The sequence below is a fragment of the Hippoglossus stenolepis genome, chromosome 19, assembly GCF_022539355.2.
Source record: "Hippoglossus stenolepis isolate QCI-W04-F060 chromosome 19, HSTE1.2, whole genome shotgun sequence".
NCBI lineage: Eukaryota > Metazoa > Chordata > Actinopteri > Pleuronectiformes > Pleuronectidae > Hippoglossus > Hippoglossus stenolepis.
This window is the reverse complement of record NC_061501.1, coordinates 14,993,573-15,018,327: the sequence shown is the minus strand read 5'-3', so window position 1 is coordinate 15,018,327 and position 24,755 is coordinate 14,993,573. Positions and strand designations below refer to the sequence as shown.

General features: G+C 42.2%; 1 protein-coding gene across 3 annotated transcripts; it reads left to right on the top strand.

The window, feature by feature from the left end:
• The first annotated feature begins 285 nt into the window (after positions 1 to 285).
• On the top strand, positions 286 to 21,909 carry myom1b (myomesin 1b). 3 transcript variants are annotated; one of them, XM_035142368.2, is made up of 37 exons: positions 779 to 988; positions 3,237 to 3,371; positions 3,488 to 3,650; positions 4,596 to 4,753; positions 4,928 to 5,020; positions 5,899 to 5,987; positions 6,186 to 6,227; positions 7,700 to 7,861; positions 8,050 to 8,211; positions 9,951 to 10,092; positions 10,173 to 10,372; positions 10,585 to 10,638; positions 10,720 to 10,844; positions 10,974 to 11,157; positions 11,364 to 11,538; positions 11,619 to 11,740; positions 14,895 to 15,091; positions 15,202 to 15,328; positions 15,421 to 15,605; positions 15,696 to 15,810; positions 15,898 to 16,054; positions 16,139 to 16,245; positions 16,328 to 16,372; positions 16,470 to 16,606; positions 16,695 to 16,839; positions 17,235 to 17,294; positions 17,620 to 17,687; positions 17,779 to 17,892; positions 18,403 to 18,456; positions 18,729 to 18,816; positions 18,903 to 18,941; positions 19,044 to 19,149; positions 19,278 to 19,441; positions 19,682 to 19,718; positions 19,887 to 19,909; positions 20,245 to 20,300; positions 20,424 to 21,909. In XM_035142368.2, the coding sequence occupies exons 1-37, from the start codon at positions 822 to 824 to the stop codon at positions 20,682 to 20,684; spliced, it is 4,458 nt and encodes a 1,485-aa protein (XP_034998259.1). In that variant the 5' UTR covers positions 779 to 821; the 3' UTR covers positions 20,685 to 21,909. The 3 variants fall into 3 exon arrangements, with proteins under 3 accessions (XP_034998261.1, XP_034998259.1, XP_034998260.1); XM_035142369.2 differs by lacking the exon at positions 18,403 to 18,456 and having other exon boundaries at positions 783 to 988; XM_035142370.2 differs by lacking the exons at positions 779 to 988; positions 3,237 to 3,371; positions 3,488 to 3,650 and adding an exon at positions 286 to 442.
• The last annotated feature ends 2,846 nt before the right edge of the window (positions 21,910 to 24,755 follow it).

Sequence of the window (24,755 nt, the reverse complement as noted above, 5' to 3'; positions counted from 1 at the left end):
TCCCTTATCTCAGGAGATTAAACAAGTATGCAATACAAAATAAAAATAAAAATAATATATACAATATATCTTTTCCATACAGGTAACAACAGGAGGCCAAAAAGGAGATTAAAAGATTAAATGCTAATACAAAAACTAACCCTGTGTTTACCTGCAAATCAGCCTTTGCTGCTCAGAGGCAGAGACCCTCACCCATAAGTGCGCTGCACTACGGGAGCTGACTTGCCCCCCAGCTCTGCTCCCAGCTATATATATCTCCACCCTCACCATAAAAGGCTGCGACTGCTGCTGGACACTCTGGCAAGGGCCAATATTATTTTTGTTGTGTAGACCACAGCCCTGTACGCACCTACCTGTACAACTGCTGGGATATCGAGCTCGAAGTGTGGAGTTGGACCATATTTTCCTTTAAAGCTTTTGAGTCTGAGGGGTTTCGTTTGGGGTAAGTGCGGCACATGCAGGGATAAGATGTGATGAAGCAGGTTGTGTTTGTTTCATATGTCTGTGTAAGCATGAGGAGAATGTGCCTGATTGCCTGAATCTTAAATCATGTCTTGCAAAAACTCTTTGCAAGTAAATTTCATTTCTCTTGTTGTTTTCTTTTTTTGATCAAGGGGATATGATGCATTTTTCGCCGGAATATTTTCATTACGCTTATGGCACGTTTAATGGAGCCAGTTTTTAAAAAGTCTGTAAGTCATGATGAGCCAAAAGTATAATAACGATAAATCCACCTGCTCTTGAACATCAACTCACCAGACAGACAAACAAATAGGTGAAACTCGGAAACTCAGCGCTCGTTACCAAGAGCGGCCTGCAGCATGTCTGGATCTTTACCGTTCTACCAGAAGAACCACCGCCACTATGACCGTGGCTACCGTAACAAGGAGACGGCGTCTAAAATGAGCCAGTACCAGTCCAGCAGCAGCAGCAGCAGCAGCAGATACTTTGCGGGCAGCAGCACCTCCGCCACCAGCAGCAGCAGAGGGTAAGGAGCAGGAGGAAGATGAGGAGGAGGAGGAGGATGGAGGGGTCATGCCCTGCCTTCATCAACCCATGTCTTTGTCACAGGAAAGCTCTACCTCCCCCCCACCACCACCATCCCGTTAACACCATCACCCCCCCGATCCAACTGATCAAGTTCCCCTCCATCACAGTCACACGATCATCTTTCCTGCTCTGCAGTAACCTTCCTTCTCCCACTTTTGTCTTCATTTTCATCAACCCTCAGTCACACCTGAGGATCACACACCTGAATCCTGCACGACCGGCTTTGCATGTGGGCTGATATTAGCCCAGTGTGCTCTCATGCATGCTGACCAACTAATACAACCACAACTCAATGGAGATGGGCAACATAACAGCTCCGAGCAGGAACCCTGGTTAGATACGCTGTATGGAAATGCACTGTTATGTAATGGCTGAGTTATGGTATAGGGCATAGACCGAAATAGACTGTTGACCTGTGAATACCAATGACAGTTTCTCAGCCGTGTCCTCTTAAAGACAGGTCACAATTCTTCCTTAAAATATCAAAACAATGAGACATATGTTGTTTATTTTCTTTACTTGTGAACTTACGTTATCCAAAGTGTTTCCAACAAAAAACTGAAAACAAGGTTACAGAAGCAGCAGATTTGCTTTGCCCGTGGTTTGGCAAAAGAAAAAACACACTGCTAGCCTGTTAGCCGGTTGGTTGTTCATATTGGTCACGCGTAATGGATCACAATTATTCATTGACGTTTGCTGCGTAAAAATGAATGAAACTTTTATACGTTACCCATTTTGAGAACATGATTTGCACTTGGGTTGCATCAGACAGATTTTCATTGGCAATGGTGGGGAAGACAGAAACTCCCATGATCCCACGCTGCTTCACCACATCACCAAACTGGGTCTTTTGCAGGTCTTCACTTTCTTTAAAACCTGATAGTATCCACATTGATTATCAGGTCTTGATTGCTTTCAGTAAATATCCAATAAGGATGAAGACAGTTGTTAGCAGATGGTTTTGAGATTTGTTCGGCCCCTGCTGAATGCACCGTCAGCTGCCTGGTGTTTACATATACAGTACCTGGTTACAATCTATTGATAGAACGAAGATATATATATTCAGATTTCCTGATATTTAAAGGAGGAAGTGTACTGAGCTTTATCGTTTACCCCAGGATTCACAAAACGGTCAGTTTACATGTTACAGTGTCTTTAAATACTCTGGCCTGGAGAGTGTGAACAGGTCAGAGGGCTTAGGTTTTACTAACATCTGATCTTTACTCTGATACTGTGGATCGCTGGGCAACACATCAGGAATCTGTGCTGCAGTGAGGAGAGGAGGATTATGATGTGACGATGATTTAACAGGCAGGGTGGTTATAATAATGTGGTCACTGCAGAGATTCATGAACATTTCATGGGCTTCATTCATACATAATAATACATCGTCGCAGCCCTGGTCCTGGAGAGTCAAGTGGATGGACACGGTGTGAGCTAAATGGACACTGACCCTTCCTGCCCCTGCCTCTTTATCGTGTTCATGTTACCTCACACCCTGAGCTCCTACCCCCAACTCTCCAGTACGACAGATAGTGTTTCCCCTTCCTGCAAAACGACAAAGAGTCTGAGCCACAGTCTGCAATGGAGAGTCTGGAAAAAACGTACAAGATGGATTTTTCTGTGCGCACTTCTTTTTAGACTTAATTATATTTCATAGCATTTTTCTAGCTTAAACACAAAATGATTGCCAAGTGAAAAGAACAGAGTAGAAATTAAAATCAGAAACCTATCTCTTAAAATCCATTAAGGCAAGTGGAATTTACATAAAGTAATACATTTTCTTCATTTATCTTGGGGCAGTCGTACATTGAGTTGGATTGATGCAACATGACTTTGAATGTAGACTAGAGTATTGTTATAAACGGTGCATCAAGAGGATGAAGTGTAATTCGGAGTAAAATCATTTTCAGTATCAGTTGTATTGAGGATCTGGAATCCCCAACCTGTACTATTGAATTCAATTGCAGCAGTGTTGTCTGGGTGTTTTAATGATTCAGTAATAATTGTTTTCAGTTGTCTTTGATATTATAATCATGACTAAACCATCAACACCTCCCTCCCACTGAATACTAATCTACCACTCATCTACACGTGACCCGAGAGGCACCCCCACATGTTGATGTCATGTTATTGGTTGCTCTTTCTGGCTGTGAGCCAGGCTGATGGTATTCTGTATGTCTCAGACTTAGAGTGTCTTCACACTCTGGGCTGGAAGAGAGCCGACTGAGCCCCATACCCAAGAGAACCAAGCCAACTTACTTGGCTGTGGATAAAGAGAACCAAATCATCGGCTATGTAATTCCTATCTTCAGGGGCAGGTAACAAACTCCTCGCCGTCGGAAAGTGGAACACTGAAAATGCTGTTCTCTTGAAGTTATTTCAGTTTTAATGCTATTCCTTACTCCCCTCCGACATCGATCCATGCGACTCCCAGTCAAGAGTTTGCTACAGGATTTTCGGATACAGAGGAATCAAGGGTGAGGGACATGGCCCGCAGGGATTTGTTCAGCAGTGGCCTGGAGATGGAGAGGTCAGAGCTGATCTCCAGGAAGGAGGCCATGCGCGAGTCAGCTGATCGCATCTGTCTGAATAAAAGGGTCAGTGAAGGGGTTTCAAGCTGTTCCAAGGTCGTAGAGGAAGGCAGAGTCTTTTATTTATATCGAAAACACGTCTATGACACGGTCGTGACATCATTGATTGATCTTGATTTGCTCTGCGACATTAGAAGTTTGCTTTTCTTGCTCATGACTTCATCGTAAATAATTATTATGGGAACAACACAAACTGACGGACAGGACGAACATCAATGTGACATCACTGATGTTAGTCTCCTTAATGACATCACAGTGGACATTGTCCTTCGTGACATCATCAGTTCTTTTGTCACAGAAGTAGATCATCTTCTTTTATCCCATCACAAAAAGTATTTCCTTTACGACTCCATTCTTAAACATTTCAAATGTATTCAGCTTCAAAACCCAGTCAGGTTATCTGCATGGTTGTGTATCTGAACAACTAATTGATTGCAGCATGTCTGAGGAACGCCAAGTGCCTGTGGCTGAGTGGTCGGGTTTACTATTCCTTACACAAGGGAGTTATTTAAGTCTGAGTGATTATGTGAAGTACGCAGCCATTCACTGATCTTCATGAAAGCCACAGTGAGCTCCTCACTGTATTCATCTGACTGCCCTCTGCCAGATTACTGGGTGACAAATACCTCAGGAGATTGTGTTTCTTGAGACACAGGGAAGGAGTTGTCCCGTGGGTGTCGTCATGTTATGTGCTGAGTTACTGGTCGCACAACGAGACAAGACCTCAACTCCACTAGCTATTCATAGGACATAATGAACAACACGTTGTCACACTGGTACTGTGACACGTGTCAAATGAACACCTTGCATGTGTAAACAAATGAGGATATGATGGGAAAGCTTCGATTTTGCTTCAAGCATGCATTCTGAATTCTGAATTTTTTGATGTTTAACAGTTTATGCTCTGGAAAACGTCCAGTTGCCCTGAGTGACTTACTCTGCTGTCTCTAGATCCATGATCAAGAGGAACACTCCAAGCGTATGAACGAAGACAGCCTGATGCATCCCCCGGAGTTTGTGATTAAACCTCGCTCCCACACTGTGTGGGAGAAGCAGTGTGTGCGGCTGCACTGCACTGTCACTGGCTGGCCTAACCCACGGGTCGTCTGGTAGGTCACCAACACACAGCGACCTAACACACAACCTCAAGTCTGTCCTCTGTTCTCTCAACAACATGCTTATTTCATAGGTACCATCTGTTTTCCATTGCTTTCCTTTTCTATCCTTTTCAAGCTTCTTCCCTTTGTCTTTCCTCTATCGTGTTTTCTTCCTCCCTCTAAAAGGTACAAAAACAATGTGGCCATTGAATCGATTGCAAATCCTGGCAAGTATAAACTTGAGAGCAAATACAGCGTCCATTCACTGGATATTAACAGGTGGGTGTAGCATTACCTAATGTAAAGGCATCTTGTAACATCCCTCACATTTCACCACCTTGGTGTCTTTTGTAGCTTGTGTGGATAACTCTCTGTTTCAACAACTCCTGGATCCTAATTCTTTACCACTGCTTATTTTAAAAAGGCCACTGGCATAACATATGTTTATTTCTTTCAATTATCCAATGAACAATGAATCACAGATATTTGTTTCCGGCAGTTAGCTGTAGCATTAGCAACATTGTCAACCTGGTTACTGTCCAAAGCAAGAAACAACCCCAAAAACACAATTAGAACAGGAGACCCTGATGTCAGTGCTATGATAAAGTCAGAGTATATCATCCGATTTTCTGATTTGTATAAATATGACTAAATGTCCAGCTCTCCACTATCATTTGAGACTACGGTGGGGCAGCGGATGGTAAACAAATCCATAATGATTTTACCATCCTTGCATTTACCTCATTACCAACCCTCTCTGCCTGTCACAACAAAAGAAAAAAGTAAATGAAGAAGAAAAAATCTACTGCCACTTTAAAATGGCCTTTTAATTTTAAATGTATGAAATTATACTTTAGAGCACAAAGCTTTGGGGGATATTGATTGTGGTTCCCATCATGTACAGCACACACCAGATACTTTAATGTTCAGAAATTCACACCACGTGGTACAAATGACATCACCAGTCGTGTCTATTTATTGCTGCAGTATTCCTGGCCAGGAGCTATGGAACACTTCAGAGTCAGGCCTCACATAGTCGGTATTATTTACATGGTTCAGAGGGCTGAGGTTGAGGAGGGGGAAGGGCTCCGTGCACACGAATCCTTGAAGAATGTGTGCATCATGGACATTGATCCCCTGATCCTCTACTCTTTCAGATGCGATTTTGATGACACAGCTCAGTATCATGTCTCTGCCATGAACTCCAAGGGGGAGCTCTCTGCGTTCGCCTCCGTTGTTGTTAAAAGTAGGTTTTGATGAGCCCCTACATCACACCTTAGTTTTCTCACAATCACCAATTTACTTAAATCACAATAAAAACTATTCTACACTCTGTTTTTAATATTTTGTCTCTATAATATTGTACATGCAGTCCATCAGTAGAGTTATATATCTATATGTATGTGTTCAATGTATTAATAGCAGCTGCTGCTATTCTCCATAGGGTTCAAAGGTGAAGTTGATGAGTATATGCCAGCTCCCAGACGTAAGTGTTTGTTCACTGTATTCGTTGTTCTTATGTATATTTAACGCTGCATTTTTGAATTCATGGTCACTAGGGTGTAAAAAATCTTCTAAACAAGTTGAAAGACACATACATTATTGTCCTATTAAATTGCTACTGCTAAAATTCTAGCATTTGGCATTCACCAAGAGCAATCTTTTGTCTTCTGATCAAGAGACGTCCACAATTCACTCCCCTTATAGCTCTGGTTTGTTCTCCACCAGTTCTTTAGCTCAACTGCTCAACTTTCTTCCCCAGCTAAATGTGCTAAATGTTGTCTGTCTCCTGTTATCGCAGCAGCAAACCTGACAGTAAAACCAAATGAATGGGCTAAAAGAAGCTGTGTGATAATGCTCTGTTTGTTATTATAAGTGATCACTTTTGCTTCACATGTTCTTATTTGATTCAGTGTTAAAATGATTCCACTACTATTTTGTTTTCATGTATTTTTTGTTCAATCTTAAAGGTCCAGTGTGTAAGATTTAGGTCTATGGGCAGAAATTGAATATCAAATAATCCTAGAGAGGTTTTCACTAGTGCGTTTCATCTTAATTGTACAAATTAGTTTTATTTACCCCAGAATGATCCCTTTATATTTACATCCGGAGCGGCTCCTCTCTACGGAGGCTGATGTCACTAAATTCTACAAACTGAACCTTTAAAATATAAATCTAATCTTTCAGTATCTAAAGAAGATGTATCTGTTTTTAACGTTTAACGGAAACCAGTGGGAGCTTCTGCACTAACAACTTTTTTGTCTCTCTGATGCTGTGGGGCGACAATGCAGGGGCCAGTACTAAAGGTAACAGGTTCAAAGGAATCTGGTTTGTTGAAGTTGATGCTTCCTGCATGGCCACTCACTGTAAAGTCCACAGTGTTCTCCTGGAACTGTGAGGTCTGACGTAGCCGATCTGAGGGTTTTTTCAGTGTTTCTGGTAGAGAAACAGTCTGTGTTCCTCATCAATGTTGCTAGTGGGCAACATTGTAAGCTTAAGTAGTCCTAGTTTGTACGCAGAGAGTTCCTAATGAACTGCTGAAGCATTTGGCAAACCCTGGCTTCAGAGTGAGATATTACTTTTAATTTTGGGAACCATTATTTCATCCTGGATACTCTCTGGACTGTTTTTATTTTTTATTTCAGCGATTTTTCACTTGCATTTGTGGTGCTTCACTGTTCTTGGCATGTAGGTTGTCACACACACTTTTTGTGAGCACTGTGTTTCAGAGTCACTCTGTCGCACACCTCTGATCCACGTTTTTTTTTCCTCTGTCTTCTTCTGTGTGGCTACAAAATTTTTATCTTCATGTGTCTTCTTTCTTTTGGATGTGATTTGATCTGCTCCCTCTTTTTTATTCAAGAGACTGTTTGGTCTTTTCACTTTTTCTTTGAATTTAGTTTAGCACAACAGCACCAGTCCAAACTCTGACTCTGCTGTGTCTCGCTTCCTCCGCAGATGGCCCAGTGTCTGAGTATGGCGTCACCTTCCAGACTCACATTGTTGATAAGTTTGGTGTTTCATTTGGAAGAGAGGGGGAGACCATGAGTCTGGGCTGCACCGTCGTCATCTACCCGTCCCTGCACCGCTACCAGCCAGAGGTTCAGTGGTACAAAGATGGTGAGTAGACAATTCAGGGTTGCTTGTCTTTGACTTCCAGCAGGATGATGGAATTTAGACTCACATTTTAAAGCTCTTGCAAAACTTCTTCGTATATGATGGGCTCTAAAAAATTGTATTATATAAGACTTAATTTCTGTCCTTGGTGTTTTTTTAACCTTGCTAAAATTCACTGGCATGTCTTCTAGGTGTTCTGCTGTCTCCATCTAAATGGTACCAAATGCACTGGAGTGGAGACAGAGCCACACTGACGCTCGCGCACCTCAACAAGGAGGACGAGGGTCTCTACACCCTGCGAGTCACCACCAAGTCGGGATATGAAACCTACTCCTCCTATGTCTTCGTCAGAGGTGAAGGAACCTTCTATAAAACTTAAATTGCTGACTAAATGAGGCATTATGATCTATTCTTATGATTCTATGTGTAAAATCTGGGAGATAACAATCCTTATGCTGTGTGTTCAACGCATAGTTTCAACGCACCTACATTTCACACTCCAGAATTATCTTAGCTGATTTATTTCTTTAAGTTTTACTGATTTTGGAACATTTCATCATGAATATTCCCCAATTTGACTGTTACTGGCCTCGGACCCTAAGGACCCTAACCTCTGACTCTTATTTATTCACCGCCATGCTAAATATCAAACCACCAACAAGGCCTGTTCCAAACTCCCTAAGGGCTTGAGTGGGCACACTCAAGCCCTTAATTCCTCAAAATGTTGTGTATCTAAGAAATCTCCCCTCAGACATTTTAACTGCAACCATCAGTCAACACAAGATAAATACAATCCATTGGCCCCGGCTTTGTTTTGGTCGAGTGATGTTATCAAATCGAGGTCGAAGTCACAACAGCACGTCCTCTGGCACCTCATGACCAAACGGCATTTAACGGTCAAAGTGTTGTGAATGTGAGTGGCTGGTTTTAAATAGGATGTCTCCAATAGAGACGCTGCAAAGTGGCAGCTCCCTGGCATCTGTTTGAATGCCGTGGAAAACAGCGAAGCTTATCTCTGCTGCCTTCAGAGACAATCTGACCTTTGAGGCTCTTTGACAGAGGAACCATGTTCAGTATCAACAAGCTAGGAAATAGACCCCAGTTAAGAAGACGCCAGGTACAACCTCCACAGCAAAAACACTGCATGAGCCTGGCTATTCTCAGAGAGCTCAGCTGAGGAATGAGTCTGGCTGTGGGCGCAGAGAGATACTGTGAATATCTGCCTCAAGGAGAAACAATAGGCTGCCCACTTTCCTTCCTGCACTCTGGTTCCTTCAATGAGACAAAACTGTCTCCATAATTACTCTTTCTTGAATTGTCCAATCTCTTCCACCTTCCAGGGAGAATGTTAGAAAAATAATAGAATATAACGTTGCTGATTTTGCCTTAATGGCTGTAACAAAGGCTACACACACACACACACACACACACTGTTAATACGTGCTCTTAGGATATGATGCAACTCATGTCTGTAGTGACGCCTCTTCGAGACGGCCTCACTTTACCTTGATGCTGCTTATAAGAGTCACCTCTCTTATCCCCTTTCACTCGGGGCTGGGCTGCTGCTAATTCTGTCCCCCTGCCACCGACTGCTCTCGGCTTGTGTTTGACTCCAGGACCCAGAGACATTCCTGGCATACAGCCCTGCAGCTACACAGATAAACTCAGGGCAAAGCGAAGCACACTTAAACAGCTAGAAAGAAACTGTTTTGTAGTTGCATCTTAGGGTCAAAGTTGAATAAATATAAAAACTAGAATGGCACTCAGTATAGTGCATGCCTCCCCCCAAGTACACATGATTGTTTTATTTATTTGTCGTAAAACATAGTCAAAGAATGTTAAAAAATATATATACCTGGATTCGCCCCGTTAATCCACATCCACACCACCCACTCCCCATCCCTCCATCAAGTTTGGTGGAAACCAGTTCAGTAATTTTAACATAGTCTTGCAAACACATTAACAAACAAAACCAGACCCAGGTGGAAACCTTTATATACAGTCTATGGTGAAAAAACAACTGAACACAAAGGTTTGTATAGGAGCGTGTGCATATAGTCATCAATAATGGTGTTTTTCATGTTTGTTTCAGATTCTGATGCTGAGATGGAAGGCGCTCCAGGCGCCCCTCTGGACGTTCGCTGTCTCGACGCCAACAAGGACTACATCATTGTCACTTGGAAGCAGCCGGCTGTCGATGGCGGCCACTCCATCCTGGGCTACTTCGTGGACAGGTCAGTCAGTGCGTTGCTGCCTGAGCTGTGCGTCAGTCGTTGATAAAAAGCTGAGATTTAAATGTATAATATACATACAGGTGTGAGGTTGGAACCAACCACTGGATCCAGTGCAATGACACTCCGGTCAAGTTCGCCCGTTTCCCTGTGACCGGTTTGGTGGAGGGTCGTTCTTATGTCTTCCGCGTGCGTGCTATCAACAACAGCGGCATGAGTCATCCGTCCAGAGTGTCCGAACCAGTGGCCGCCATGGACCCGGGTGACCGCGCCCGCTTGAGAGGTACAACTGATACAGCATGTGTGATAGATGCCATACTCCCACTGTCCAAGAGCTTTGTTACCTGAAAACCGTAGAATAACGGCAGTAAACTATTATATATCTTATCTTATTATTTAACGATTACAACAAATACAATTCTCGTCAGAATTACTGATTTGAAAATGCACCAATTAACATTTACATGATAATGATGATGATGTATTTGCTGACAGGTACTTCTGCTCCCTGGACCGGACAAATCATTGTCACAGAGGAGGAACCTGCAGGTAGGAGATGAACATATTCTCCATGAAACCCAGCGACATGACTGCTACGTTACCTTATCCTTTATATCTTTTGACCAACAGAGGGCATTGTTCCTGGCAGACCTCTTGAACTCCAGGTGACGGAGGCGACCAAGAATTACGTGGTGCTGAGCTGGAAGCCACCTGGAGAGAAAGGCCTGGAGGGAGTCAGGTACTACGTGGAGAAGGTAAATATTATTCTTACGTGTTACAGTTAAATCTGAACTAAATAGTCTAAACTACAGATTTTTGCTGTTTGGATCAGTGTCTGTAACTGTGACGGCTGACGGATGGATTCTTGTGTCCTTGTTTGTCAGTGTGTGTCGGGCACAGACACCTGGCAGAGGGTGAACACAGAGATCCCAGTCAAGTCCCCTCGCTTTGCGTTGTTCGATCTGGCCGAGGGGAAGTCCTACAGCTTCCGCGTCCGGTGCTGCAACCCTGCCGGGGTCGGTGAACCCTCCGACCCGACTGAGGCCACCACAGTTGGTGACAAGCTTGGTGAGAAAACGTACATAGACCATAAATAAAGATGGACGACGCGTCTTGTCTTCCTCCCATTGAACAAGCAAAAAACTACTGAAAAAACAAATTAAGCGGGAAAATGTACCTTTGATCAATGGTCCATGTCCCAACCTCTAACATGGAGGAGGTGAGGCTTAGTATCATTCTCAGTTCAAGTCTCTAAAATATACTTTGTTCTGCAGATATCCCATCAGCCCCCAGCAAAGTCGTCCCCATTCGAAACACAGACACATCAGTCGTCGTGTCTTGGGTAGCGTCCAGTGATGCCAAAGAGTTGGTCGGTTACTACATCGAGGGGAGCATCGTGGGCAGCAACGTGTGGGAGCCGTGCAACAACAAGCCTGTAAATGTAACCAGGTAAAACCACACCCCCTATTATTGTTTTTATGAGGATGTAGGTTATTAAGACAACCAAACATTTACGTCTATGTTCACAGGTTCATCTGCCACGGTCTGATGACGGGAGAGAAGTACGTGTTTAGGGTGAGGGCAGTGAACGCAGCAGGGCTCAGCGGGTTCTCCCCAGAGTCTGAGCCTGTGGAGGTGAAGGCTGCTATTGGTGAGTGAGATGTCGGGTTCACACCACAGACATGGTCATTTCATTTTGAATTAAAACTTAATTTTGGGTTAAAAATGTTAGAAAGTAATGTAAGATTCAATATTCTTCTCTGAGACATGTCTCCAGCTGTTTTTATCATCAGCATCTACTGTACACCCCCACACTTTCTCCACCATGGTCCCACCCCTTCACCCTGTCACCTTATTCTGTGTGACCCACCCACCCCCACCCTGTTCAGCCGCACGTCCACCCTCCTCCCACCTCCTCCACCTCCCTGCTCAGCCTGAGTCAGGACTTGTAGACTTCCTCTAATCTGGGTCAGAGTGATCCAATTCAGCGGTTAAACCAGCACAATGTCACACACCACCCCCCCCTCCATTATCCCGAATCCCTCACCCGTCCTGGGCACAAAACGTGTCGGCAACCCCACGTGGTGCTAAAGGTATCAACGCACACTCTCTCCCACCCTCACCGTTACCTTTAAATAAATAAACTCTCTCCTAACCTCTTTCTAAGCAGTTAACCCGGCAGTGGTATTGTTCTGTTGAGTATCTGTATCTGAATTATGAGATTATAAATTATTTTTTGAAATCAGATAGAAATAGTCTCAGTCAGTGAGAGGCTGTATTTTTTTCTCTACATCAGAATTAATGGCTCAGACACAGAGCAGTTACTCACCGTGTGTGGCTGTAGAGGGCGCTGTTGCTCAGTAAAAGTTATATAGTGTCACTTTAAAGAACAATGTTTTGCTCAAGTTGGGACAGAATTAATTCAAACAGAATTCAGTAAAAGAAGAGTAACTAAACATCTTCATATTATCAAGATATGATTGTACTGAAAGTCGATCGATGATTATATTGATCTGGATCCTGATTCTAAAACAAACAATGCAAAACAGAACAAAGCTGCCACTGTAGAAATGGTCTCTTTCTAATCTCCTGCAAGTGTTCCCTAAATTCTCTCTGCATTAAAACTAACACAACTCTCAAGCTTTGGATCTCACTCATTCACTGGTTGACTTTGTGCTGAGCCGCATGCTCTGTTTTCCTTTGTGAAACACACTTGGTAAAAATGTCGATTAGATTCGCTGCTCATTGGTACTGACATCCATCGACATTGTTACGAAAGTAAAGTGTTTTTTTTTTCACGAAGGGCTCGTGCAAAGTCTGCACATCCACGCTCTTCGGCTGTTCTTCTTCACGCAACTGCATGTTCTCATACTCCTACCAGTCTCCTCACATGGATGTCACTTTTTGATCATCTTGTCTTCATTTTTCACTTCCAGTCAGATGAAGACATTTTACTGAACGTGATGTAATGACTATAGATTTTTTTAGTCTTTAAAGCCTGTTTCTATCTTGTGGGACTGAGATAAGAGCTGTGATTTGTTTGCCTGTTTTTAAAGAAGCCTCTTCTGCTTTAACTCCTGTAGGGGGCGGCATCCCTCATGGTGTGTTGCCGGAGATGGGGCCGGGGGGTAACGTTGGCCAACTAACTGAGCACAGGCCACGCTGGACGGGCGCGCATGAAACTGTCCAGTCCTCCCCTGACACTAAGCAAAAGTGCAATAAAAAAGCTCAGACTGACACCGGAGCCAGGGAGGGGGCCGGGGCTGCTGGGCCCGGCTGCTGCACAGAGCCCGACCCCTCCGAGAGTAAAAACAAGGGGGGCAAGAGAGGCAGTGTGTCCCGGGCCCCTGACCTGGCAAAAGACCTGGTCCCAGAGTCCGTGTCAGGCTCGGTTTCTAACTCACACACTGACAAAGACACAGCTACATGCTTAGAGCCAGTCACTGCTGAGGTTCAGGATGTAGAGACAGCTGACGGGCCTGAGGCAGCACAGGCACGTAAGTTCTCTGTAGACGCTAACCAGGAGACAGCGAGGCCGAGGAGGGAGTCGACAGGTGAGCACCAGTCACTGATGAAAACCCTCAAATACAACACCATCCCCCACCCAACCTACGATCCAATAAATACGCTGCTCTGACTTTCAAAATAAAAATAAAAGAGTTTCCGATGTTTTATCAATTCTACAAGGCTAAATAATCAATAAACAGAAGTTGATCAGCTCTACCTCCAATCAAAGGTAAGTCTTTGTAAAAGCAGCAAAGTTTAACTGGACACTACAGTCACGCTTGTCTATACTTTTGCTGGACGCCACTTTCCCACAACCTCCTGCACTCGGTGGTCTGGCGTCAGTCGTGTGGCGCCTGGGAGCTGCCACCACTCTGAGCACTTTAACACGCAAACACACGTGTATGTCACGGGAGCACAAGTGGTTTATCCAGCGAACACAAGTGCAGGACACGTGTGATCTGAGACCTTTAATGAGTTAACGTGTTCCATTATATAGATGCAATTATCGACCTATTTCTTTATGTCCCTCCTTCAACCTACTTTCTTTCTATTTGAGACTATTCAGTAATACATTTAATTTTGGAACATATGCTTCTTTCCTTTCTTGCTGGGAATTTGCTGATGAAATCTATTCTACTTCTAAGTACTTATTAAGTTTAATAATTTACATGTTGCTTTTGACTAATAATTAGAATGTGACAATTTCAAATTGTGGTTATACTGGGGTTATCTTTTACCAGCGTAACTTAGTGACTTCCTGGTTTTCACATGTTTCTTGTGCAGAGCATTTATTAGCAAGTTATCAAATGTGTTGTTTGTTGGATTTGATTTTGAAACAGTCATTTCCAGTTTGTATGCTAGGCTAGCTACATATTTAGCATACAGATATGGTCGCAAAAATCTCGTCTAACTCTTGAAAAGAAAGATAATTTCCAAAACCTTAAATGTACAATTATGTTGAGGGTTTTGACAATATTCTGTTAAAGCAGATGTTTGTCTACCACTGTCTGTAAAATTATACACAATCCAGTGATGACTGTGGTAGTTTTTTGGCCTTTGAAGAAACTGTATCGACAGATACTTTGTGTAAACTGAATAATTTCAATAAGACGATGAGGCCAAACGGCATCTGTAAAACTCACCAAATACATGAATTCAATAGGTCGAGGGTTTTAAATTGCTGAGAGCAGCTGGACAAAGGTGTGATCGCAGATGGGATTTAAAAGTTATAGTAATGTTATAGTTTCCCATGACATCATCGTGTTTGTGGTGTTAATTTGAGTTTTCTGTCCTCTCAGCCTCCCCTGCTCCACCCTTTGGCATCAGCGTCCTGGAGTGTGTGCGCGACTCCATGGTGCTGGCCTGGAAACAGCCGAGCTTCATCGGCGGTGCTGACATCTCCGGCTACTTCGTGGATTACCGTGAGGTCGTCGATGGCGTGCCGGGGAAGTGGCACGAGGCCAACATCAAGGCTGTCAGTGAGAGGGCCTACAGAGTGAGTATGAAACACCCGTCTCAAGTTTAAAACCAATGTGGATGTGGATCCTAATGGTAAACAAACAATCTGTATAGCAAGGTTTCATCACCATGTGTCTTTTTCTTCAGGTGTCCGACCTGATGGAGAACAGGAAGTACCAGTTCCAGGTGCGAGCAGCCAACATGGCAGGTGTTGGCATCCCGTCACTGCCCAGTGACACCTTCCCGTGTAAGGAGTGGACCATCGCTGTGCCAGGTTGGTTCCACCAGCTGTTTCACCTCCTGACAGAAAGTGTACTGTGCTGATCTGCAGATTTTTATCACATTTTCTCATCATGTTTCCCACAGGACCTCCTCATGACCTGCAGGTGAGAGAGGTGCGCAACGACTCTCTGGTGTTGCTATGGAAACCACCTGTGTACCAGGGCCGCGATGCGGTCAACGGGTTCTACATCGACATCAAGGAAGAGGACGCCCCAGTGGAGGCGTGGAGAAGCGTCAACAACAAGGCCACGGAGAAGACGTACATGAAGGTCACCATCACCTGGAGTCCCTCTCATCATTCATGGTCACAAGTCTCTGTAGCTGGTCTGTAATCTGGTTATTTTTATGTAATTTCACAGATCAAGAACCTGAAGGAGGGAGAGGTGTTCGTGTTCCGTGTTCGTGCTCAGAATAAAGCCGGTGTTGGAAAAACGTCTGAAGTGACAGAGCCGGTTTCAGCTGTGACCAAACCTGGTAAGAGGAAATACAGGCGGTGTGATGAAATGATGGTGATAATAAAATACATTTCTACCGCATTACGATATTTCTCCGTGGTTTCAGGCACTAATGAGATCAGCGTGGCTGTGGACGATGACGGCATCATCTCCCTGAACTTCGAATGCTGTGACCTGACCCCTGACTCCAAATTTGTGTGGTCCAAGAATTACGAGGAGATCACAGACGCCTCCCGCTTGACTATGGAGACCAAGGGAAACAAGTGAGACGTCCAAATCTGTAAAGCCGAGAGACTCTTTGATGTACACACAGTTGTTCAAATTTATAATACTGTGTTTTCCTGCAGATCTAAAGCTGTCTTCAACACACCTGCAGAGGAGGACATCGGGATTTACTCCTGTATCGTCACCCACACTGATGGAGCTTCATCCAGCTACGATCTCTCTGAGCAAGGTAGGAACACGTTTCAACAATCATTTCAGTTTTTTAACTTTTCGTAAATCTCTGTTTATTAATCTTCTCTTATCTCTGTCAGAGTTGAAGAGGCTGCTGGAGGTCAGTCACGACCACAAATTCCCCAGTGAGTACTCCAGCCTCACATCCTCTTACTGCTGTGTTTAGGACTGGATTGGTTTCTCTGAGCTTCTTCATTCCCCCCCTCTCTTCTATATATTTAGTTATTCCCCTGAAGTCAGAGTTGGCTGTGGAGCTGTTGGAGAAAGGCAGAGTTCGCTTCTGGCTGCAGGCCGAGAAGATTTCCGCTGATGGCAAAGTCGATTACGTGTTCAATGAAAACCTCATCTCTCAGGGGGAGGTCAGTGAGCAGCAAAGGAAACTCATCTTAAACAAATGCTTTTCTGTGCTAAATTAACACTTCTGAAGTTGTCCTCCTTGTTTTGCAGAAATACAAGATGAACTTTGACAAGAGCACCGGCGTGATCGAGATGATCATGGAGTCTCTGACCCCGGCGGACGAGGGCACCTTCACCTTCCGGCTGAAAGACGGGAAAGCAACCAACCAGTCCAGCTTGGTTCTGATAGGAGACGGTATGTTCGGCAAAAGAAAACATCTGGGGAAGGTTTCTGGACCAAACTTGTATACAACTGGACTCCAGCAAGATTTCTTTACTTCAAGATAATGAAATTACATCAGAGGCTTAAATCTATGGGAAATTCAGTGGGTATTTACTCACTTCTTTGGCATTAATATATGATAAATAGAAATGACTGAAGCCCAAATAAGGGTTTATGTGTAGCTGGCAGAGATGCAGATCTGAGTCCAGCAGCTCCATACTCCGGACACTAGAGGGCAGTAAAACATTTAAGAAGGCACATTGTAAACCAGCGTCACAAACTATATTTGGATACTGTAACCTGGATTGAGACGGATTCACCAGATTCAAATATAAAATATCAATGTTTTAAACTTTTTTTATTTGCAGTGTTCAAGGGGCTGCAGAAGGAATCAGAGTTCCAGATGAAAGAGTGGGTCAGAAAGCAAGGTATGTTACAGTCACTGGAAACTAGAGCTTTAACTAACTTAAATTATGGTTCTCTCTTTATCATTTATCATCATTTATCATTATTTGACTGATTACATTTTTTTAAAAAACAGATGATTTCTCCTGTCAACAGTTCATAACCAAACATATTCAATAAATAATCCCAATTAAGAGAAAAGCAGAAAATTCTCATACTGAAAAATCTGTAACCAGCAAATATTTGGAATTAAAATACTAAACATTTTAGCTCTACCAAATACAGATGATTCTTAATCTGTATTTGCATTAAAGGTTATGATCACCATCCTCATTATGTTTGTTCCAGGTCCTCACTTTATCGAGTATCTGAGTTATGAGGTGACGCCCGAGTGCTGTGTTCTGCTGAAGTGCAAGGTGAGACAGAACTTTTAAAGAGTTTCCACGCAGAACATCATAAATCACTGTGAGACATTCCCTCACATCCTGCTGTTGTGCTGCGTTTCAGGTCGGCAACGTGAAGAAGGAGACCTCGGCGCTGTGGTACAAAGACGGACGAGAGATCAAGGCAGACGAGCATCTGGGCTTCACAGAGGGAGTGCTGAAACTGGAAATAGCTCAGGTGAGGATGTGAGAGAAGACGCCTGCTTGAAGTGTGAACTGATGGGTATATATATTTATATATGTGTATATCTGTGTACTGTATATCTGTCACTGACTACATTTACACATATGACTGTGAAGGGTGATATCCTTGCACAGCTCTGTTTGTCTCTATACTTCTTTACATTTAACGGTTTTCTTCTTCAAGATACTGTCTTTGAGTAAGAGGACGTAAGTTCAAAGATAAAGACTAATAAAAACATTTATTTATATCATGAGTCCTCAGCATTAACTTTATTTTTAAATAGATGTAACATACCCATATCTCATAATGCCGGTTCACTTTCTTTCTCTAACTTCTCTGTCGTCGTCCCTCAGCTCTTGTCTCTCAACCTTGATTTAAACCCTGTCCTCTGTCTCCACTCTGTCTCTCTCAGCTCACTCTCATCCACTGTATTGTCTCTAAGTGTCTGTCTGTCAGTCCATCTCAGTTTAACCCATAAATATGATGTCATGTGTCCCATTTCAGTGTGACTGCCCGGCAGACACAGCCGACAGCGACGTAATCTGGAGAAAGATAAAAGTTGGGATCAGTTTTCTGTTGTCGTCATTGCTCATTTCTGTTTTGCCTGAGAATGCTTTTTCTTTTTTTTTTATATATATATTTGTTTGTTTGTTTGTCTGTTGGCTTTTTTGCTTTTGCGTCCTATATATGTGTTTTCTGCAGCATCCAAAGCAGAAGACAAAAAGCTTGTCTTTTCTCATGAATACAAACATCTTCCTGTACAAAGTCTTGGTGATGCTCAGTGTTGTTTTTTACGACTGAGGTTAACTTCATTGTTTTCTCTCTGTCAGATTTCCAAGAAGGATTCCGGTGTGTACGAGGTCGTTCTGAAGGACGACAGAGGAAAAGACACGTCCAAGTTGAATTTGACGGATCAAGGTGACCTTCAGTGGAGAACACACTCACATAAATGTTACTTATCCCTTTTATATCACTTCAAATGATCAAAACCTCTTGTTTTAAAGGTTTCAAGGACTTGATGAATGAAGTTTTCAGTTTTATTGGTAAGAAGAAACATTTTGTCGCTTCATAATGTTGCAGCCGATAGATTTAAAACTTGTTCTTTTACCGAAAATTTAAACTTTTTGTGTTTTCTATACTTGCAGCCAATTCCTCCACTCCGCTGAAGATCACAAGCACAGATGAGGGCATCCGACTCTACACCTTCGTCAACTTCTATAACGATTTACTCCAAGTGACATGGCACTACAAGTTAGTCCTCCATGCACATGCACACCTGTGTTGAAATGGATTAGCTGTTAGCTACTCTAGCAACTAGAACGGCATTTCATGTGGACATGTTTGTCACTGTCCTCTCGTCTGTATCGTCTCCCTGACAGAGATTCAGCCATCTCCTTCTCTGACCGTATAAAGAGCGGCGTGGTGGGGGAGCAGCTGTGGCTGCAGATCACTGAGCCCACAGAGAAAGACACGGGCAAATACGCCATCGAGTTCCACGACGGAAAGGGAGGCCTGAGGAGGACCGTGGAGTTGGCTGGTCAAGGTGAGAGCCAGAGTGTATTTATAACCTCCTGCTCCAAAGTGACGTCATACATTCACTGAGATAGCTTTTTAATCTATATTTCACATGCAGTATAAGTCTGAATTTAAAAGTTTTAGTTTTATGACCATTAACTGACTTTTTATACTTCTGTTTTGTAGTATTTTGCATTCATCAAGCTGAATGGCTACATCTCATTTAGCCAATAAATAAATATTAAGATTCCTAACTTTTGTTTTGCAGCATTTGATGACGCTTTTGCAGAATTCCAGAGACTCAAGTAAGTTATTATTCACTTGATAACTGACACATTTTGATGCATGGTGTGTTTTTCTTATTTGAGGAAATAAATAAATAAGTTCTGTATGATGAAGGTTAAGTCTTAAATTTCACTTCTCAGCAACTTTGATGTAATTTGTTGTTCCCTCTTTTTTTTTTACCTCCTCAGATCCGCTGCCATTGCAGAGAAAGGTAAGTAACACCTGATGATGAACCATCAGCAAGACCTGTTTGTTTTCTACTTTTATATTAACAATATAATGTTTCACGTGATTTTTAAAAGCTATGTTTTTATTGTGACTAAAATTGAAAAATATGAGCAAACAACTTATGGATCCAGGGTGTTGATTTATCAGAAGTCTTTAAATATCACTACCGTCATAGAACAGGAGCTTTTAATGTGCAGATCTTTTCAGACTATAATTTAAAACACATTTCATATTACTCTGATTCATTCTAACAAGTCAAAGCTATCGGAGAAATGAAATGTTTATTCCATGTAATAAAATACATGTTGTTTCTTTCAGGTCGTGCTCGAGTAGCAGGAGGTTTGCCTGATGTGGTCACCATCCAGGAGGGCAAGGTGCTGAAATAACAAACTAATTCATATGAGTCTTATAAACTCGACATCTGACAGTCACTCCAAATGCTAAAATATAATTGTAATTACTGTAATGTTCGATATTGTTTATGATCTGTACCTCAGGCCCTGAATCTCACCTGCAACATTTCGGGCGACCCCGTGCCAAAGGTCACCTGGCTGAAGAACGACAGGGAGATCACGTCCGACGACCACTGCATCCTGAAGTTCGAGTCCGGCAAGTTCGCCAGCTTCACCATCACGGCCGTGAACACGTCGGACACCGGCAAATACAGCATCCTGGTGAAGAACAAGTACGGCACAGAGAGCGGGGACTTCACCGTAAGTGTCTTCATCCCTGAAGAGGCGGCCGGCAAGAAAAAATAGAAGCGGTCCAAATCTTGTCGTAAATATGTATAAAAGAAAGAAGAAAAAAAAACACTGGAAAAAAATATTTAAGGAGAAATAAAGGTGTGAGGTGTTTGTGTAGAATTTAAAAATTAACTCTAGAGGTGCTAAAACACAAAATGTGAAACAGTTTGGAGAGAATTTGATAAGATTTGATCAAATGAATCTGACTGAACATGAAGAGGTATTTGTGACCCATTCAAAAATGTCACTGGTGCAATTTTAGTTTGTGTAAAGTTGTGTTTGTGCAGAGAGGCACGTGTTGGCTTCTGTTTGCTGTAGAATAGGAAACGACACATTAGTTGAAGATGATGTCGTGTTGGTCGGACGCAACGTGGAGAAAACAAATCCTGAAGTCAGTGTCGAATGAATTTTAAACCCATGTTTTATCCTGTTTGCCTCAAATTATGTCAACTTACTTGCTGAAGCACATGAAAACTTAAATAAGCAGAGCTACTACTTTTTGTTCACGTCCTTGATATCAGTCTGTCAAGGACAAAACTGTTTTTGTGTAATCCTGATGATGAACAGACAAAGGGACAGGGGTGAAAACATAACCTCCTTGGCGAAGGTAAAAAAAGAAGAAGACAGTGTTTACAGACAACTTTAAAATCTCAAAATCACAAATGGCTTTTCTTTGATCCCTCTCCCCTCTAATGGGATTCACTGTCACAAAGAACAATCCACAATGTACCTTTCTATCGGCTCGAGCTTGTTGGCTAATCAAGCTGAGATCATCTCTACGAGTTCCTCACACTTCTTGTGTTTTTGGTTTTTGGAGAACAACCTTTAAAATGAAGCAATGTAATGTCTGCCGTGACTCCACAGTCACTGCTGGAGAAAAGTTTGTCTCCTAACAAACTTGTTGCAAATGGACTAAAACGTGGTTCTTTAATGAAACGTGTCATTTCACCAGCCCTGTTTTCTGTTTGTTCCATTTGATTCACAGTCACTTTGAATGTTGTGATCATGACGACACTTCCCTTGTTTCATGTCTGTAACGAACACGTCAGCCCACCTACTACTCATCATCATTATTATTATTATTCACCACTGTGATGACTTCCCCTTCACTGTGCACCATGTCTCCTTTACTCATAATGATGATGATGATGTGATGAAGATCACCATGGTGATTATTTCCTGTTCTCCCTGTTTCTTGATGAGACTAATAAAAAATGAGCATGTTCTCCCCCACTTCCTCTTCCTGCTCCTCCTCTTCCTTCTTTCTGAGTCGTCTCACTTTGGTCTGAACCCTTCACCCTTCACCTTCTCACTCGTTTCAGTAGATTCATCCCTTCACCCCCCCCCACACACACACACCACCATTTCTGTACACTCGGACCTCCTGAGGATCAACCACCAGCATGGAGTCAACCCTCCCCTCCACTGTAATCCAACCCCAAACCCCTATTGGTTTATTGTTCATGGTGCACTTCACTGATCGTGCGTTGGAAACTCAAATAATGTGACATTCACGTCACTAAACAAATATACGGTAGAAATATACATTAACAACAACGGCAAACTTTATTATATAGCATTTTCTATGTGTAAAAAATGCAGCTCAAGATCCTTTACATTAAACAGATTAAAAATAGAACATAGTAAGACAGGAAGCGAAAAAAGGGTTAATATGTCGACATTTCTAATATGTTCTATCATATAATATCTGAAACTTGTCTCGGCCTCTTCATCCAGACAAGCTTAAAATCTTTTTTTGTTTCCTCCTGTCAGAGAACATGTGGATTAGCAGATCCACGTCTCTATTTAAGTTCACTGACTGGAAGTTATAGATGATGTAAAGCAACAGTGTTTTCACAGCAGCTCTAATAACACACAGAGTTAAAGGGGCACGAGTTCTCACGACAAAGTTCTTCTTCTATAGACGACAAATCTCTGCAGGAAGTCTGTGCAGCTGGGGACGTTTGGTTTGAAAGATGTGGGAATTTCCCAGACAGGGTAGATGTAACAAATACATTCTCAGATTGCATGATGTAGAGTTTTATTCTCTTACTTGTCTTATCCTGTAACTATTATCATGATGGAGGCCTCACTGTCTAAATCTGCTTCTGGTTGAAATTGTATTAGATAAGATCAAATTATATTATGTAAACTGAGGAACACTTGCTTTAGCATTATAATAATATAAGATAATAATCACAACATGATTATAATAGAGTTTTTTAAACAGTAACTGGGCTAAAAGTGTGTGTGGGCTAACTGACCTTTTGAATTACGTCATTTAGGTTAAAATAAACAAATTGTCCCAGAGGGCTTCATAATTTATACACCATATAATACATTGTATTCTAAGACCCTTCATATGGAAAAGTCAGAAAATGTGTTTCAAATAGAAATCATGTGAAAAATATGATTCACTACAACACTGTTAAAAATGAAATGAAGTTATGTGACTAGATGACTTATTTTATGCAAGATTTCTTGTTTTTACTGTGATCAAGTGGATTATTTTGACAATCAGTGATAGCTCTGCCCTCATTGCACTTCATGGGTAAGTAGTTGACCACAATTCTTTGGCTGAATGTGCGATGGTTGAGTTTGCTGATTGGTTTCTAATCTCACGTTTGCCTCCTTTCAGCTGGAGACCACAGAGGGGACGCCTGACCAGGGCGTGACGTCATACTGGACCGACGCAGATGGAAATGTGGTGTTTGGCCCAAACACTCCCCAGGAAAAGATTGAGATGCAAAAGCGAAAGGGTGAGAGGGAATGAAACAGGTTTATATATGTGTGTGTGTGTGTGTGTGAAATGTTACTAATGATTGTTCACCTGCATAATCTCTAGCTAAGACGCCCCCTGTGAAAATGAAGGAAGACAAAAAGGAGAGAAAAAGTGAGGAATCGAAGGAGCAGAAGAATAAGATTAAAGTCGATGTTGCTGCCGAAACAAAAGCTTCAGATTCAGCCGACCAACCAGAGGCTGAGAGGACACAGCCGGAGTGAATGAGAAAAGTATTATTTACTCATACATATATATATTATCTATAAGTGTGATGTGCAGTTTCATGTTGACTGTGATAGTTGTGTTTTCAGTTAACACAACTTTGATCACGTCTGTTTCTACTGTTTTTCAAATCTTTTTGATCTGGATATTTTGTCTGTCAGTTTTATCCTTTTCCTATTTGTTTGAATAAAGAAGCTGTTGAAAATATTTCTGGATTGAACTCATCTCACTTGTTGGTATATGGTGTTTATAATGAGATTTGAGAATGCACAGAGTTACACAGGCTCGGAGGATTAAAGAGGCACAACACTCTCCTGTTGGAGAGAAGAACAAAGCAAACAGGAGAAATTCTTCAGGTGAAACAGAGCAGAAGTGATTCAAATCAACAAGTGTAAAAAGTTTCAGGGGTTCAGTTAAGATCATGGAGCTGCAAGGAGAACTGCAGCCCCTCAAATACTCACACGTGTTTATGCATGTACAGATTTGGTGTTTTAAGGTTTATACAAATTCTTCTGCTTTAATTAACTATATTATAATTTGAAATTAGTTTATTAAAACATTTTACTGGATCAGAGCAAATACAATAATACTTGTGGTGTATTTTAGCAAGAAAGGGAAAAAAAATAGGAAGCATTAGTAAAAAAGTAATAAAGTGGAATTATATTAAAAAACATGATTTTTTAGGTCATTGTGACCTTGAACTTTACAGTTTGTGACATTCCCCTCGAGGTGTTCTTGAGATATCATGATAACACGATGCCTCCAGCCGCTGGTTGTCACCGGCGCTGAGCCATAAAAAGTAAACATGCAATATAAACACAGAAATATAAAATAATATACACAGGGGTAATAAAGTGTTAACAGGATTGCAGACGGGAAGATGTTGACATTGCGCAGACATATTGAAACTGAACAGATAAGATGTGTCACACACGTCAATGAGGTATCAGTCCTCCTGAATCTATCCTCTGTGACTCAGCTGCTCATGAAGAAATGATACTTCCCCCTCCAGAGCCAGTGCACGGTTCACTTCATTTCTTCCTCCTCGTGTTCATTTATCTGGTGACACTCCTGGAGCTGAC